The sequence below is a fragment of the Salarias fasciatus genome, chromosome 12 (assembly GCF_902148845.1).
Source record: "Salarias fasciatus chromosome 12, fSalaFa1.1, whole genome shotgun sequence".
NCBI classification, from domain to species: domain Eukaryota; kingdom Metazoa; phylum Chordata; class Actinopteri; order Blenniiformes; family Blenniidae; genus Salarias; species Salarias fasciatus.
Window position 1 is genome coordinate 19119207 of NC_043756.1, and position 16855 is coordinate 19136061.

The following is a 16855-nucleotide window of genomic DNA, read 5'->3' on the forward strand; positions in this document are numbered from 1 at the left end:
ATACAGTTTTGTTTGATGTGATCTTGTTCCCTTGAATCTTTCCCTTCCATTTATGAGCTTTTGAACGTTTTTGTGTCTGACTCTGAACCACTGCTTTGTGGGGCCAGTTCAGTCCTTGAGACGTAGCAGGATGCTGTTGAATCTTGTGGTTTCTATGAGACAAGCAGGCTGGTGCTTCTCATGATTCCTGTCATAATTAATTCTGACTGATGAGTGAGCGCACACGTGAGCTCTCCGTACAAACCGACGCCGTTCTAAAAAGAAACTGAACTGAAGTCAAACAGATTCATTGTGGTTCACTGACGTGTTTTAATGGGGTACATTTTTATACTTTCTTTGTGGACATTAAATTTGAAATGTAATTTAAGAAGTGTTTATAATGTCGTAAAAAAGGTCTTGAAGAAAATATGTTAAATTATAATATTTCCCGATTTTTAATATCAATATAGTGTCTTTCTTCTTCAGCCTGTATAGCTGCTATGTAGTAATACAATTTAAACTGTCGTTATTCATTCAGGTCATGTTGCTTTTTAAGTAATTTATCTGTCACTCTAAACTGTCAAATTCACGACTAATCAACTTCTTACAGTCCGTGATGTTCTCGACTTGTGTATTACTAAAAAAAAGAGGACATAAACAGAGCAGCATCTTTGTGCCTCGCTAATCTAACCCCCTCTGATCCATTACCACCCCGGGTCCAAATGAACTGAGTGACCCTGATTCATAAGTGGAGTAAGCAACGCAAGCTCCCATGTGAGCCTGACATTTCTCTTGCTATTGATGCAGACTTCAGATCCTTTCCAAACCTTGATATGATATTATAAGCTAAATTAGTTTTCCCAAACTACAAATGTTTATTTTCTATCCCATCCAGAAAGAACGCAGTGATAACATGGCTGTGGCTCCGCGACACACAAGACACTCGGCGAAAACTCTCCAAACAAACACAGCAGAGGGTCTGACAGTTCAGGCAGGATGCGCAGAAGGAAATGAGCAGGAAAGAGGTTGTCAGTGCAGGATACGTGAGGGGGACAGGCACTGTCATGTCGCTCTACCAAAAGCTCCAGAGTTATGTTTTGACAGTGAGGATCTCAGTGTTGAGAAACCTAAACACTGAATAGACGAGAGCAAGGTGGGTTATTCCTCCTGTTTCTGGTCGTTATGCAACACAGAGGGAAAGGTTACTTCTTCTGTTGATGATATTATTATAGTGGAGGTCAGGGGATGCAGTGGGAAGAGAGAATAACCTTCAGAGTAGGTGATCCCTGAATACTGCACAGCTGCACAGGGGTAAAGTTTGCACATTCTACAAAATGTATATATATATATATATATATATATATATATATATATATATATATATATATATATACAGTATATGTATGTATATAAAATGGATATGAAGTGTATATTAAGAACCATTGCCAAAGCTCACAAGCTCACAAATTATGACATTTCCCACTGTATGGAATCATCATGAAGGTTGATTCAAAACTCAATATTAACAATAGCTGTCTGTGCAATTGTGCTACAGAGTTATTTTCAGGTGAAAGTGTGTTTGTTCTAGATCAGAGTAGAAAGTTGTCACTCTATTTACAAGACCTATTTCCAACTGGTTTTGAAGAGCTTTTTCTCTCTCTCTCTCTCACTGCTTCACATCATAATGAGACGCCTGGTTTGTTGAAAACCACCGCTATCGTCATCTTGCTCCCAGCGGACGGCGAATGTTGCATAGACGCATTTTGTGAGATGGAATGAAAGGCAGTGAATGCACGCTGACGCTTGTTTGACCAGGTGAGAAGCAAACTGCATCTTCTGGGTTAAATCATTTTCACTCTTTCCCTCATTTTGTGCCATGCCAACTGACTTCATACTTCTCATCTGATATTTTGTGCCCTCCAGATACTAAATTGCACCATAGGTTTCAAAAATATTGTCTCATGTTTTTGGACAAATGTGTTTGGAGCGAGATTAGATCAATTAAGAGCTATGTGTAAGTCAGAGTAGCCGAAGGTAGCTATACCATCTTAAATTTCTTTAATGAAAAGTTGTTTTTTCAGATTATTGGAAAATTACATTTTTAGAAGGGGAATATGTTCGTGGTAAGCAAACCACTTGGAGGTAATATATGTCTCACTCCAGTTCTTTTGGTTAAGAGGTTTACTGGATTTTATTTACACTTTCCTCTGCCCATTGTCTTTTGCCTCTACGCCAACTTATTTCCATAAAAAGTGTCAATTTCTGAAGAAGCTCTTTTTCTTAGCCAATCACAAGCTGCCTCCCTCCTCAGTCTGCAAAGCAAAGTAAATGACTTCAGCAGCCAAAATGAAAAGAATGCAAACTTGTCAGCTTCAATGTCCAAACTCACTCAGACACATTTAATTGACTCTGAAGAGAGTTATATAAGCTTTAGTATTAGTTTCAAAGATGTATTCAATCTTCATATTTCAACCTTCAGTATTTCCATTATTTTTTTTTCTATGTTGTAACTGAAGTAAGAATGATGTGAGCACTGAAAAATGATCAGTCTCTAAAAGCAAGAAAATAAATAAATGACATATACAACTGATAAATGCTGAAAAGGAAGCATAACATATTACTAAAAACTAAAAACTGCATGTACTGACCTGTGTGGCATCCATATTTACTCCCGTGTTAATCATTTTCTATAAAGAAACTGCAATAAAACCACAGATAAACAGCTTAAACATCAGTAAACATCACCTGATAGAGGTCACATAAAACTTAGTGTGAATGATCATGCAAATAAAATCAGATCTCAGCAGGAAATCGGAATTGAGCATCAAGACCTGCAGTGTGAACGTAGTCTGAGTTCCAGCATACCTAAAAAAAAAAAAAGACTTTATAATTAAATCATTGAAGGCTCACGTCCTCTCCATGTCTTTGGTGCTTGTTTTGTCTGCTGTAAAGCACATAGAAGCGACATTTGATACAATATGTGTGAGTAGAGCACAGTGGCATTCCGTTCAACTGCTGGTAAAGTATTTAAACTGAGGTTGATCTACGTCACTGACAGTGAGCACGGCCAGTTCAGGCAGTCAAAATCAGAACAACGTCAAATCACCATATGTTGAAGTGCCAAGGAACCGAAACCAGAGAAGGGAAGGGAGAATAACTTCAGCAAAACATTCGCACACACACACGTAAGCATAACACACTCAATAAATGCACATTTATTGTGATTAATAGCTTGCGTAATAGCCACTGTTTTCAGATTTATTTTCTGTTTAAATGCCAAGAAATCTGCTGCCCCCACTAATTTGTTATCCTTTTGAAGTCAGTGATTTCATAAAGCATTTCAAGGAGGCTTGAATTAGCAGATTTATGGCCTGTTCCTGTTACTTTATCTGAGTAACCTTTATTACCCCTGTGCTAAATCGTGTTTCTGCCAAACACTGCACCTTTTACCAGAGGTTCCCATACATGTCACCGGCTCAGAGAGAAGGCTGATTATACACAGGTGGCTTCCAGAAAGTTGACATAAAAATGATCTTTGCCGAAGCAATATTTGAGAAATAAACAGTGCATTTTCAGCAACTTATTACTAGAGACTTACATTGAAAGCTGGATTGCGATGAAGATCAAGCAAAAACACCAACTTGAGTCATTTCATCTGTTGGACATTGGTGAGAATAAAAATGTGCCTATTATGACTCAGAGGTGCTGTTTTAAATAAATATTGTATGATTACACTGGCGAAACAAATAAAGTGACCATTGAGGCTCAGTTTCGCAAGGAAGCCTCATTGTCTCTGAAATAGAAGGAGGGAGTGTGTGATGTGGAAAAATATCTTGAGCCATAACACACACTGACTCGAGGTTAGTTATAGAAATGCAAGATATGTGACAGTGATCAACTCAGGGAGGATTGGTGGCCATGCCTCAGTGTATGTGTCTTTACTTTTGCTAAATTCTATTTTTCTTTTTGAGCGACTGATGAGATGATGAAAACGAAAGGCCAAAGCAAAGGCTACAGAAAACAAAATAAGACTCAAAGCTCAGAAGGCAAGAACAAATAGGGTTTAATTCACATCCAGGAAACAGGGAGTGAAAAGATCCATATCACCGCAGATCCACCGACAGAGAAGAGGGCAGGTTTCTACACACACAAGGAGAGTGAGGCAGCAGGAACAATCAGGAGCTAATTCGACAAGAAGGAGGATTAAAAAACCACTTAGGAATGATTACCAGGGGAGGTGAAGTTCAACAATCTGACAGAAACCCAAATAAAACAGGGCTGCCTTGACAAACTCACATACATGAAGATATGTTGCAATTGATCCCCAGCCTGCATTAAAATGCTCACAAATCAGACAAAGAGGCAAATACACATTTATATTTATCATTCAGTAAGGGCATGCAATGACTTACAGAACCAGTGACTTCTGATCCAGTAGTCCCATTAGAAGAGTGAAAAAAAGGTCAAGAAGACATTTTTCATATTTTTGGATGGAAATAAGCTATTCAGGATTTTATCATATTTTGTGTTAGTATTAATGATTTCACTTTATAAGTTATGTTAATCTGTATTCCTTTTACAAATGTTATTCACTGACAAATGTATTTTATTTATATATTATTTGTACCTAAGACATGTCTGCATTTGGCTGTATCAAGGTAAGCGAAATGACTTTGGCTATAATATATGATTGTTTAATAAAGAAACAGAATAAGAATGAACAGAAGAAACACAATTTCACTTGAAATCTGCAACGAGGCAAAGCAAAAACCCAAACACCACAACACTACGTACTTATGTAAGGCTTGATTTACTGAATGATTTTTTTAAAATCTGGATACACATTGTGGTCCCAGATGTCATCAGCTTATTTATGGGACAAGTAATAAAGTATTGACTTCACCAGCATTTCTATTCTACAGCAAATAAGCATCACATAATTCAGTCATCACGAACATTACACCAAACGATATGGAGTCACCTAAAATAAACATAAAGCCACACTCCAGCCGAATCGTTTTCTTTGGGTCATACTTAGTGAGCCTTTCTGTTTAAATGCAGTTTATGAGGAGTTGTTTTAAAATATCAAAGTGTGAAAGATAGGATGCTGATAATTTTAGAATAAAAAAAGGGTATAAACAGGTTCAAGCCATCAGCACTGTATCCGAGTTTCATTTGACAGAGGTAAAAAAAAAATGAAGAATGAAAACAGCATAAAGGGGAAATAGTATGGTTCCTGCAGTGAGGATCTCGTGGCGCCCCGCAGCCACACTAACCTGTGTTGGAATAAATGATTAATGGTGCAGAGCAACAATGAAGGGAAACTCTACTCGGCGTGAAGCGGCTGATTGCAGGAGTTAATGACGATATGAAAAATGAAGGAGAAACATTGTGATATTAAGTCGACTGCTCGACAAAGAAAAACAGCTGCGAGTTCCAACAATCACTGAGCGAGGCGCCACAGCTGGCCAGGAGAGTGGCATAAGCTGGGAAACCTCACAGACTTCCAGTACGAGCAGACCAGACACGTGACTTCCTGCCAGAACTCCTCCCTGAGGACCACAAACTTTGTGTTGAAACGTAACACAAGCATTTTTAAACTGATGTTGGGACATCTTAAAATGATTTAGTCACTCTCCCCTAAACACAGTCTGCTGATTTTCCCCAAAACTTGCTGAATTTTGCAAAATTCTTTTGTCATCATAATAAAGCATACTGCTGATTCTCATGCTCTGGCCCGTGAGATTGACATATTCGATCGGATTCACACGCTCTTGCGTCACACACCCCCCCTCACTGCCAGTGAGTGAGAGTTGGCAGCAATGATAAAGGAACTTGGCAGAGTCTCAGGGCTGCATGCTGGTTTCGTGGTCAGAACTCTCACCTCACAGCAAGGGCATCACTGGTTTAGGTTTTCATGAACATTCAAAGTGTTGGATACAAACCAAACACAATGAGACCAGAGTGGATTCGAAGAAGTTTGTAGGCCTGCTATCTGCTGACCCCTTTGCTTTTTTTCTCTCAATTACTAGAAGAATGCTGGACTGTCTCCGATATCTTTGTATTTCAACCTTTATCTGGTATTGTGGTGACTGCTGTGGTTCTTTCATCTGCATCTAGCAGCGTGATCCTCTGAACCCAAAGGGTCGGGTTAACCCTAACCCTAACCTATTCATTTAAAACAGATGTGTTGGGGAAAGAAGACCCCTGAGATATGTGGAAAACAGATGAAACAGGTGAAAAAATCCTAATGAGGCCGGTGAATGTAGGCTTGGAAACACAAACTGACAATCACCAAATTCTGTCGACCCATGAGCCCCAGCAGCATGTTTTTGGACTGTGGGAGGAACACGAAGCAAACACACAAACTCAAAAAGAGTGGAAAAGCTGTGCTGAAATTTCACTTGTTTACTTAAAGACTTCACCTTTTCACCATTTGTATCCACTTCCTTTATTGTTTGTATACAGGAACAGATGACAAACAGCCAGTATTATCCGTTATATGCAAACCCAGAGTGTCGAATGTCTGTGATTCCAGTTGTTAATGTTTCATTTTGACCTCTTGCAGCCAATTTCCTTGATGACGTGTTGTATGAAGAAGCGGTCATATTTTTTCCTGGGTGGTCTGTGACTGATATGAAATGGACATTAGGGACATGAGGGACTCGGTGAATCTTCGCCTCAGTCGGGACCCACAGCCGACTGTGGAAAGTTTTCTAATGAACATGACCCTGGTGAATGCCGCCAGCTCACAAACATCAGCAACATGATCCGTGGACTCTTCTTTTCTACCTTGGAAACACTAAGCTGAGCAAAAAGTAGGTGTTTCTTGAAAAAAAAAAAAAAAAAGATTCAGCATAAATTCAAGAATGTTTATTCAAAGTCTCTTGTCTCGCAGGTCATCTCGTGTGGTTAACTTTTTCCTCATGCCTTGGATGTTATACAACAGCAAAGATCAAAGTGAGCAATTAGGGACTGATTTCATGGGAACTTGCGGAAGTGCATAATTCAGCTTTAAAATGCTTTGAAATAAGCCGCTCTACATGCTGTATGTTTGGGTTGGATTTAACACGATGAGGAGGGGACGGAATCCTGCCCTGGAGCTGCTCACGCTGCCGTCTCCTTCTTGGCTGAATGCTAAGCGGGGTCAAGCTGAGCAGTGATGATTGATATCACGGTGTGAAAGAATTGCCCCCCTCAAAAAAATTGAAGAGAAAAGAAAAAATTATCTCATTTCAGCTGAAAAAAAAAAGAAAGAAAACATTTATTTGCTCTCGTGTTGAAATGAATCAGATTTAGTGGAACCTGGACCACTGCCAAGATGAGTCCAACTACTTAAAGTAATCTCCTGTGAGAAATGTTTGTTCAGATTCAATTTAAAGAGTGAGAAACAACATTTTGACTCTTTCTCGGAATTATATTTCATTTTCAGTTTTTACTCTTTATCTTTGGTCTCAATCTGTCTCCCTGCTGTGTCCCTAAAGGTTTTCAACTTAACCCCATGACACGGTGAAAGACCCCCAACCAGATTTGAATCAGTGACCTTCTGATGTCTTTTGGTAAAAGTAAAAGACTTTTTGAGTAATTTGCATATTCTCCCAGTGGTATTTCCACCGCTTCCTTGCACAATTCACGGACCGCAATCCAAACACAGATGTTCATGAAATAGTGATTGATGACTTTTATTATGTGAATATGTGTCTCTGTGTTTTTCCTGACGTGGATTTACATCCTCGTGAAGCTGTGTTGTCCTTGACGCCTGATGCTAGCTGGAAGAGCTCACAGTGTTGCACAGATTGGGTATTTCTGGAACGCAGCGCCAACAAAGTTCAGTTTGAGGCGTCCGTCCATGAAATAACTTGGCCTTCGCAGCGTGTGGCGGATTGGCCTTTCCAAGACTGAACAGTCTGCAGGGCAACACCAGAACGGTTCACAGTACTGACCACACAAATGTGTTACAAAGTAGAATGCAAGTTTTTTAACATCTCGGCATCAGTCTTATAAAATAATAATAATGATCTTAGAAATCAGAGCTGGATGCTGGATACTTTTTAAATGATATTTGACATTGATACATCTTGAGAAACTTCTCTTATTGGGAAAATCTTGTCTTCAAATGCAACTTTTGAATATTAAAATAATGTAACTGGCAGAGAAAGATCCACCCCTCCAGAGGCAGAGCGTGGGTCTCAGTACAGAGGGGGCGGAGCATTCTCGACAGGCCCTTATGATGGTAATTTTACCATTCAAACAATCCCTCATGCTACCATCAAACAACACACGAATGCTCACTTTTATTGAGTCAAGCAAACCTATATGTCTCAGAAAGCAGAATAAAGTCACAAACCAGTTCACAAACTTGTCCTGAAGAACAAATACACATACGCACGCACGCACACACACACACACACACACACGCCCAGTCTCGTATTTCTATCCTTGTGGGGACCTTCCATTGACTCCCATTCATGTCTAGCCCCTAACCCTGACCCTTACCCTAACCCTAACCCACACCACAATAAAGCCTAACCCTAAAGAAATGTTTTTGCACTTTTACTTTTTTCAGTAACAACAACATGGTCAAGAAAACACTGTTTCTCCTACTTAGGACCGGAAAAAGGTCCCCACAAGGCACGTCGTTCCACGTTTTGCTATCCTTGTGGGGACATTTGGCCCCAACAAGGATAGAAATACGAGAACACACACACACACACACACACACACACACACACACACACACACAACTGCGGCCTGACAGCTGTCACTCTCAGAGCGTCCGCTGTCCATGGTGCTGAAAACGCAGATAAAATCTCACTGGCTAAATCTGTGCCATCTTTGATACAGCTTAAATATAAAATGATCACAGCTGGTCTAAAATTCCACAATCTATTCAGATAGATACAGACACAGCTATCTATATCGTTTGGAATTCACGTATATTAGAAAAAAATAGACTTGGCGGTCTCATAGTTGAGAGCAACACAAGGCACATTCAAATAGGCAGGTGTTTAAGACCACAGCATTCTGATAAAGATAATATTTTGGAAGGTTTCACTGACTCACCAGTGGCTCCCATGTTAGGTTTTGGGTAGTACCGCTAGCGGCTAGCAGTGTTTAGCTGTTTAACTTCCCTCTAAATAGTTCAGATCAAGTGCAAAAGAAAAAACTGGTTCATGCCGCACAGACAATCAGCGCTGGCTTACAGCTCTGATGCATTCATGGACAGTCGTAATGTAAGAATTGGCAAATTGGAGCCCACAATCATATGCATATACCTTCTCGCACACACTGCACATTTTATTATGATAATTTATTTACGAGTAAATGTGAACACATCACATGAAACGGGGCCCTATGACCTTGTGGGCCCTGGAGCGACCGCCCCCTTGCCCCCACTCTGGCTCCGCTACAGCACCCCTCAATCAAACAAAGCCAGACAAGTTAAGAAGTCAAAGGAATATGTTGATCTTGAATACATAATAAAAACACTCTGAATATTTAAAGAGCATTTTTTAATTATTAGACAGGTAAACTGGTCTAAGTTGAGATGGAACAAAGAAATTAGTCACCAGCTTCATCCCTACATTACAATAGAACATGGTGTAATAATTCACAATAGTTAAAATACAAAATATACTGCAGGTGCCAGGCCAGCACTCGTAGATGAAATAGTAAACTCACCAATAACTGAAACTCTCAAGAAATACTATACTATAAATACTATAAATAGGCGGGTTGAGGACAGCACTGCCCCCCAGTGCACAGACGTGGTATTATTCAAACCTTGCTCTGAACTTCTTGAGCTGTGAATCCTCCCTCTATGGAGTGAAACTTTCTGGCTTTTCGTGTCTTATGAAGGTAAAACTATGAAAATAACGATTGTGCACAGCACAGCTCAATAGCTGGGAAGTGAGGGGTGTGTGTTTCTTCTATAGTTGTGACCAAACATTGAAAGTAGACCCTCCTTCATGGTATAACTCAGGGATGACTGTATGTTATGAGCACCAGCTTCAATCATTTCACCTCTGCGTTTGTTAAGCCAAGTTTATTTTATCACTTTGGTAGAGCGGCACACTGTAATGTGAGGCAGAAGAAAGCAGAGATGTTAGTTCAACATATGATAAGAATCTCTTTCACCAGGACTGCAAACTAAAACTCGCACCAAACTGCCAATGAAAGCAAGAGCAGCAACATTATCTTTGGTGTGGCACAGCACTGATTTCATCACAAAAATTTTAAGCTTGATGTTGAGATAGTTCCCGTATTGCCGTGCAGCACCTTGGGAATTAAAATATCCCTGGTCCTGAGGCTGTCACGTACGCTGGATTTAATCTTCAATCTGTTATCCAAACAACAGAAGTTTTCGAACATAGCTGAGACTGTGCCAGGCTCCAGATTTAACTGAGAACTGTGCTGATCAAAGTGATCGTCAGTTCTGATAGAGTCAGTTCAATTCAGCACAGTCAAATTTCAGCATAAATCAAAGAAAAAAACAATGCTGTCAACCGATGAAGGCTTTTAAAGCTCTTGTAAAAACAACAGCAGCTGTTTTAGCCACACTGTCCCCACTATACCTAAACTGAGTATCAAGTATAAGATCTTTTAGAATTGTCCTTTTAATATAAACACTTTTGTTGTTGTTTTTGTTTTTACAGGTACTCCAGTTTCTTCCAAAAGTCCAAAAATATGCATTTGAAGTGACGAAGTGACTCCAAATTGCCTTTATATGTGAATGTGTGTGTGTGTGTGTGTGTGTGTGTGTGTGTGTGTGTGTGTGTGTGTGTGTGTGTGTGTGTGTGTGTGTGTGTGTGTCACTGTCTGTCTCTGTGTGTTGCCCTGTTATGGACTGGTGACCTTTCTAGAGTATAATCTGTCTTTACCTTTAGTCAGATGGGATCGGCTCCATCACTCAAAGACCCTGACTTAGACAGAGTACAGACATGCATGCATTTTCCTTTTATATGTGGGAGAGAACTGACTTGCATTCATTGGAATGAAATTTTCTTAAAAAAAAGCATATTTATTAATAGATCACATCATACCGTTGCTACGGGGAATTCCACTCACTTCTCTGTATTTTAGGCTCTATTTTTAGCATAAATCATAGCCGAAGTGAGACCTGACTGAGTCAACAGCCGTGGTCAGCACTCGGACCAAACTACATGAAAATGTGTTTGGGTTTGTTTTTGTAATTTGGCTGAACTGCCCTTCAAATCAGCAACCAAAGCAAGGTCTTGCCAATATGATTGCACATTAGCACCTGAAAAAAAGGAAAGAAGTTCTTCAGGATAACGTGAAAGAAACAGCTCCAAACATATCAAGCCATCTTTACTCCTCCTTGGTTCACTCGTCATTCCTGGAAGAAGTGCGGGCTGTGAGACATTAATCAGCAGCCTGCGTCAGCTCCTTCCAGACTGGGATTGTTTTGTCTCCTTTTCATCTGGGAGTGACAGCGGGCGTGGCGGCGCTACAGGTGCCTTCTGCTGTTTGTCAGTGAGCACAGAGCATCAGTGAAGGGTCCCACTGATGGAAAACAGGCCCGTTCGACTGATCGTCCCTCAGGATCCTGATAATTCTGCACATGGAGCCATTTAAACCAGCTTGACATTAGTGAGCGTTAGACTTCTGATCGTACACCTGTTCACACAGACAGTAGACATCAGCCTCGCCAGTTGTTCGTCTGCTCATTTAATTAAGCCCTGCGGACTCTCGAGCGAAGAGGGTCAAATTGCAGATAACACTCACGAGTAGATGTGTGTATCAGTGTCCTGCTTCTGTTTGAATCCGTCTTTCAGGGTTTAATTTAATTGATATGCGTTGTTCCCAGAGACTCAACAGTATTCTGACACTCGGATCTTTCAAGCGATGTGTTTGCTTAAGCCGCAGCATTGCTTGTTTAAGCTTAATTGAAGTGAATTGGAGTCTTCCATTATGTTTATTGTTTCAGGGAAGAAGCTTTCTGCCAGGTCTTCTTCCTGAGACCCCGACTGCTTTCCATCACAGCCGAGGCTCGCTGGGTTTTCCAGTGTTCTTTAAGCCCCTGATGAAAAAAAACAACAACTTAACTTTATCCAAGCTAACCCCGGAGTGATGTATGTGTGTTTATCTGTGAATGGAAAAGTCTGAGACACTGGGAGCATTTTTCTTCAGGGGTTATTTGTCAGAGCTAATGAGGGTCATCAGACGATCTCGTCCAATCTAAGCAGGAAAAACCGAGTGTGAGAAAGTGTATTTTGGAGATTTGGTTTATAGCGACAACGTATGACAACATGTCAAAGGTAATCTTGCTGTGAAACAATAGCAAATTTACAGCTGCATCATGAAATGTACACATTAGCATTCCTGATCACAGGAGTTCTCAGTATTTACCACTCAGTCTTCTTTACACACACATGAAAATGATGCAACGGCAAACAGTATCACATTCCTCAATTACATGACCGCAGAATCTAATCTACACCACAATATAAACACAATACAAAATAAAGTGCGTTGAGAAATCAAACAATAAATTAAAAGACCTTGTTTAGCAGGTCGTCAGATTTTCAAGCAAACATCTCGCTGTACAGTCTTGAGAGGCGTCGCTTTTTTGGAATTCATGCACACAAACAAGCATGCCCGGGAGGCAAATTAATCTGAGACGATTTAACAAGGAAAACAGCCAGACCCTGTGCTTCAAAGTAAGAAGAGGAGCTTATTTTTTGAGAAAAATTAAAAGGTCAAACAACAGTTGAGTGGAAGGACAGCAGCAGAAGGCGACAGCTGTCAATAACAGACAATAACAAGGGAATTTAAATCTAATAAATTAAGAATTTCTTGCTTGGTAGGGAGCACTTCGTATATAGGAATCAATACTCAAACTCAATCAGAATTCATCAGCTTTAAATCGCAGTCTGAGCATGTGCTATATCAGTGTTCAGGCAAAAATGTCACACAGCTGCAGGTACCAGTCTTTTAATGACGAGAAATTCCAACAAAGTTGCAAAGTGGAAGTTGCCATCTGGATGTATTTTTCCCACATAGACAATTAGAACCTTCACTACTGCAAGTTTTCCAAAGAACTTTTCCTCAAACATCAGACTTTTTAGATTATAGTTCTGGATGTAAGCTACTCACATAAACATAATGGTATCATAACTGCCTCCTAATACTTGCTCTCAGCTTGTAACCTTTATACAGTTAGATGTTATCACTTAGTGCCTTCTCTTGGAGAAGATTAACTTTATCCCTAAATTATTTACATAGCATGCTTTTGTTTGTTTTTCAAGCCGATGATTTATCCCCCTCACTCACAAACATCCCTCCACTGATGTTAACCACGTTTTTCTTTACCTGTTTAGGTTCTCTTTAACTCTGATTTAAATGTTGCAAAAATGGAAAACTGAGGGTTTTTATATGAGACATCTTTGTGTGTATTCCTGTAAAGGGGAATAAAAACATCAGTGCTCACCACATTATAAAACTGCAGAATACATTAGTCATGGAACTGACACATTATGTTCTTCTAAAAGTGCTGTACAATAGTTAAAAAAAAAAAAAAATCAGTCCCCACAATAACATGTCATCGATTACTCATAAGAATCACTTTCATTTACTGTGGTCAACACAAGCATGTGACTCAATTATTCTACATAACTGGCTGCAGGTACTTTACAGTAAAGGTCTCCACAATCACTGAAGAAAGCAAAGGACTAAGGACAGATGACCTTTTCCAATTTTTTTCGGACTGTAACATCTATCATAGACAAAATGACAAAAATCTGCTCGCATTGTCTGAGATAGCCATGGCTGAGGTAGCTGTGCGATGAACCAATACGGGACGCTGAAGCTTGCGGTGCCTTCTTCCCTGCACGTGTTCACCTTCACAAGAGGAGTCGTTCATCAGTTTTATGTGCCTTCTCTGTTCTTCAATAGCTTTAAACGTTCATTTAAGGAGAAGCGTTTCAGTAGCTGAGACATTTCCTCTGCTTCAGTCGAGTCAGATGCATTTCTCTCTCATTGTGTCGGTCTTTAACGTGACCTGCAGCGGTGGATCTTTTGGGCGGGAGACTGTGGGAGTGACACCCGTCCCTTCTCTGCTCTGATCCTCGATGTTGCAGTTCACACACGAACAGCAAGCCTGCGAGTCTCCGACTGAAGATGGTTGAGAGACGCAAAGTCTGTCCACCTTATGGCAGCTTCCAGTGTAGACCTCAGTTCCCTCTGGCAGGTAGAGGAAGGTCTGGGAGCTGCTGGTGACATCTCGCAAGTCATTGGACACCAATGAGTGAGAATCTCGGTTAGAGATGACCGAGGAGAGCTGATGAGCGTCTATACAGTGGCAGCTCCCTTGTCTCTGTTGCCCTCTTGCTCCCATCTTACAAAACAGGCACTTGATTTTCTCGATCAGCTTGAGCAGAACGGCCTTACGGAGCAGGATGTAGATCCAGGGATCCAGAATGGGGTTGAAGGATGCAAAACGTATCGCGCGCAAGTCAGGGTTTATCTCCAGCTTCAGCTCCACTGGAGTCTTATAAAGTTGGTTCAGGAACACTTGAGCCTGCGAAGGAGATGAGAAAGTGTTCAGGGATAAACGTTTAGATGTGCGTGTGTGTGATTGAGAGGCATAAAAGATAAGCAGAAGGAAAAAAAATGATAGTTTTAATAGGTTTGTGGATTACTCTCAAGACTTTCAGATGGATCAAAGTGCATGAACACACTGCTCCATGAACCATGTGCATCAAACATAGATAAGCTCTAGTCTTTGAAGTGGATGATAGAGTTTTACTAAATAAAAATGATATGGTTTAACTTTCCTTCAAAGATTCTTTTTGATTCAGTCACTTCCCCTGTATCAAAATGTAACCTGCGCGCAAAAGAGCCGTGCGTAAAACGTGCGTAATGGATAACAACGTAGAAAAAAAAAAAGAGACTTACAACCAGCGGAATGGAACATATCAGGACCACTGCCGATGTGCCTATGAGCAGAATGACCATCTGAATCTCCGCTCCGGCCAGACGTCCGAAGCTGCGCGCTCTCCTCTGCGGGTCCACGTTGCGCCCCAGGTCGGTCCCCAGAGACATCCTGCGCACGAAGCGCCGGTGCATGCGGATCAGAGCCACGCACACCAGCACGTTGCAGATGACGGTGACGAGAATGAGAAGAGAGCTGAAACCCGCGTACATGTAGGAGTAAGCGGCATCGCTGGTCTTGTTGCTCCGCCACTCCAGAAAGCACCAAGTCTGCGGGTATTGCTTCTTCACCTGGCCGAAGCCCATGATCGGCAGCGCGCAGAAGAACGCGTTGGAGAAGTAGATCGCGACAAGAGTCAGTCCGGCAAGTTTCTGGTCCACAAAGTCATTGTAGAAGTAGGCATGGTTTATGGCCATGTACCTCTCCACGGACATGGCGCAGATGATGCTGAGCCCCGCCAGGGAGAAGAAGAGCATGGTGAAACCAAAGTACTGGCACAGGGGGTCCTCTCCGGGCCACGAGCCTTTCACGTAGATGGCGATGGTGACCGGACTGGCCAGCAGCGTGCCCAGGAGGTCCGTGACCGCCAGCCCGCACACCAGCGTGTAAAACGTGGTTTCTTTCTGTTCCTTGCGAGACTTGCACAGGACCACGATGGCGATGACATTTCCAATCACACCGAAAATGAACATGAGGGACGGGATGGTGGGGACCATCGTCCTCCCGGTCTCCGTCTGGTTGTTCATGGCTGAGTCCAAAAGGCTGAGGATGAGCAGAAATGTCACTTCTTAACGCCTGTACTTCCAGTCCACCGCAGAAAACTTACTGGCACTCAAAAGGAGTCTGAGCAACATCGTCAAAATGTGTGAGAAGAAAAAAAAAGAAAAAAGAAAAAAGTGTTTTCATCCAGTCTGACAACTAACTTCTGAAAAACTTTGAGAGCATCCTCAGCCTGCTGCTCAGAGCTTAGAGGGATTTTGTCACTAGACCAGAAGCTGGCTGTGCAAGACACAAGCAGAATTCACTCATGAGTGGAGAGAGATAAAAGTGGGCACCAGACAGCAGTGACTTCAGTGAAATGAGGCTCTGCCCCCAAGCTTTCCCCGGGTTTGGTCCCTCCCCTTCACTCTATTTAACAACCCCCCATCAGCTGTTCAGCTCAGGAGGAGAGGCCTTGAACTTATCCCACAACATGAAGGATGACACCAACTCACAGGAAATCTGGACACCGGGGTCCTCAAACTGTGGGAGGACAGTTCCTCTGAATCCTTCATGATGCATGATTTGCCTCATGCCAAATGTTGTTTTTCCCAATGGAGCAATTACTTTGAAAAAATTTCAACCTAAAAGTATCAAACTTGTCCTTTTTGTATAAATATGTCTGTGGATCAACAGTTGTAACTCTTATTCTTAGATTTTGCACTCAAACTTAATAGGATGGGTTAAATGTAGAAAAACAATTTCCCCAAGGGGATCAAGCTAATTTAACAATTATGTTTTTGTATTCTTGAAGTTGAAACTAAAACACATTGGAAAATCACCAACAAGACAGATTTTTGTAATAAGACACCGGGAATGTGATATTATGAGTTGTACTGATTGCACAGAAAACACTCCATCCCTATTTCTTTGAAAAGGCATATTTAATTGGATTCTGATAATTAAGTTTCTTGAATGAATCAACTCCAGGAAATCATTATTAGGAATACATTTGCACGAATGTTAAATCAATATGAATTTAATTGTGGTCATTTCCATTCTAATTTGTTCAGAGAAGGTTTCATAAGCTTGTTCTTTACTATTTTCTTTTTAAACTAGTAACAAAAATCGTCGGTTTCCATCACACAGCAAATGAACACGATGTCCTGCTGGAAAACAGTGACAGCAGCAGTGTCCTTGAAATAATGATGGTCCTGATATACA

At 41.1% G+C, this 16855-nt stretch overlaps 1 protein-coding gene across 1 annotated transcript; it reads right to left on the reverse strand.

The window, feature by feature from the left end:
- Positions 1 to 12057: 12057 nt before the first annotated feature.
- Positions 12058 to 15946, reverse strand: ptger4a (prostaglandin E receptor 4 (subtype EP4) a). The gene is made up of 2 exons (XM_030105450.1): positions 14896 to 15946; positions 12058 to 14518 (listed from the first exon to the last, which is right to left on the reverse strand). The coding sequence occupies exons 1-2, from the start codon at positions 15676 to 15678 to the stop codon at positions 13958 to 13960; spliced, it is 1344 nt and encodes a 447-aa protein (XP_029961310.1). The 5' UTR covers positions 15679 to 15946; the 3' UTR covers positions 12058 to 13957.
- Positions 15947 to 16855: the final 909 nt, after the last annotated feature.

Excerpts from the sequence above, each read along its gene's own strand:
- ptger4a (XM_030105450.1), bottom strand. The coding sequence starts at position 15,678 with ATGAACAACCAGACGGAGACCGGGAGGACGATGGTCCCCACCATCCCG. Across the intron at positions 14,519-14,895 it reads TATGTTCCATTCCGCTGGTT|GCTCAAGTGTTCCTGAACCA; the intron begins GTAAGTCTCTTT and ends TCTCCTTCGCAG.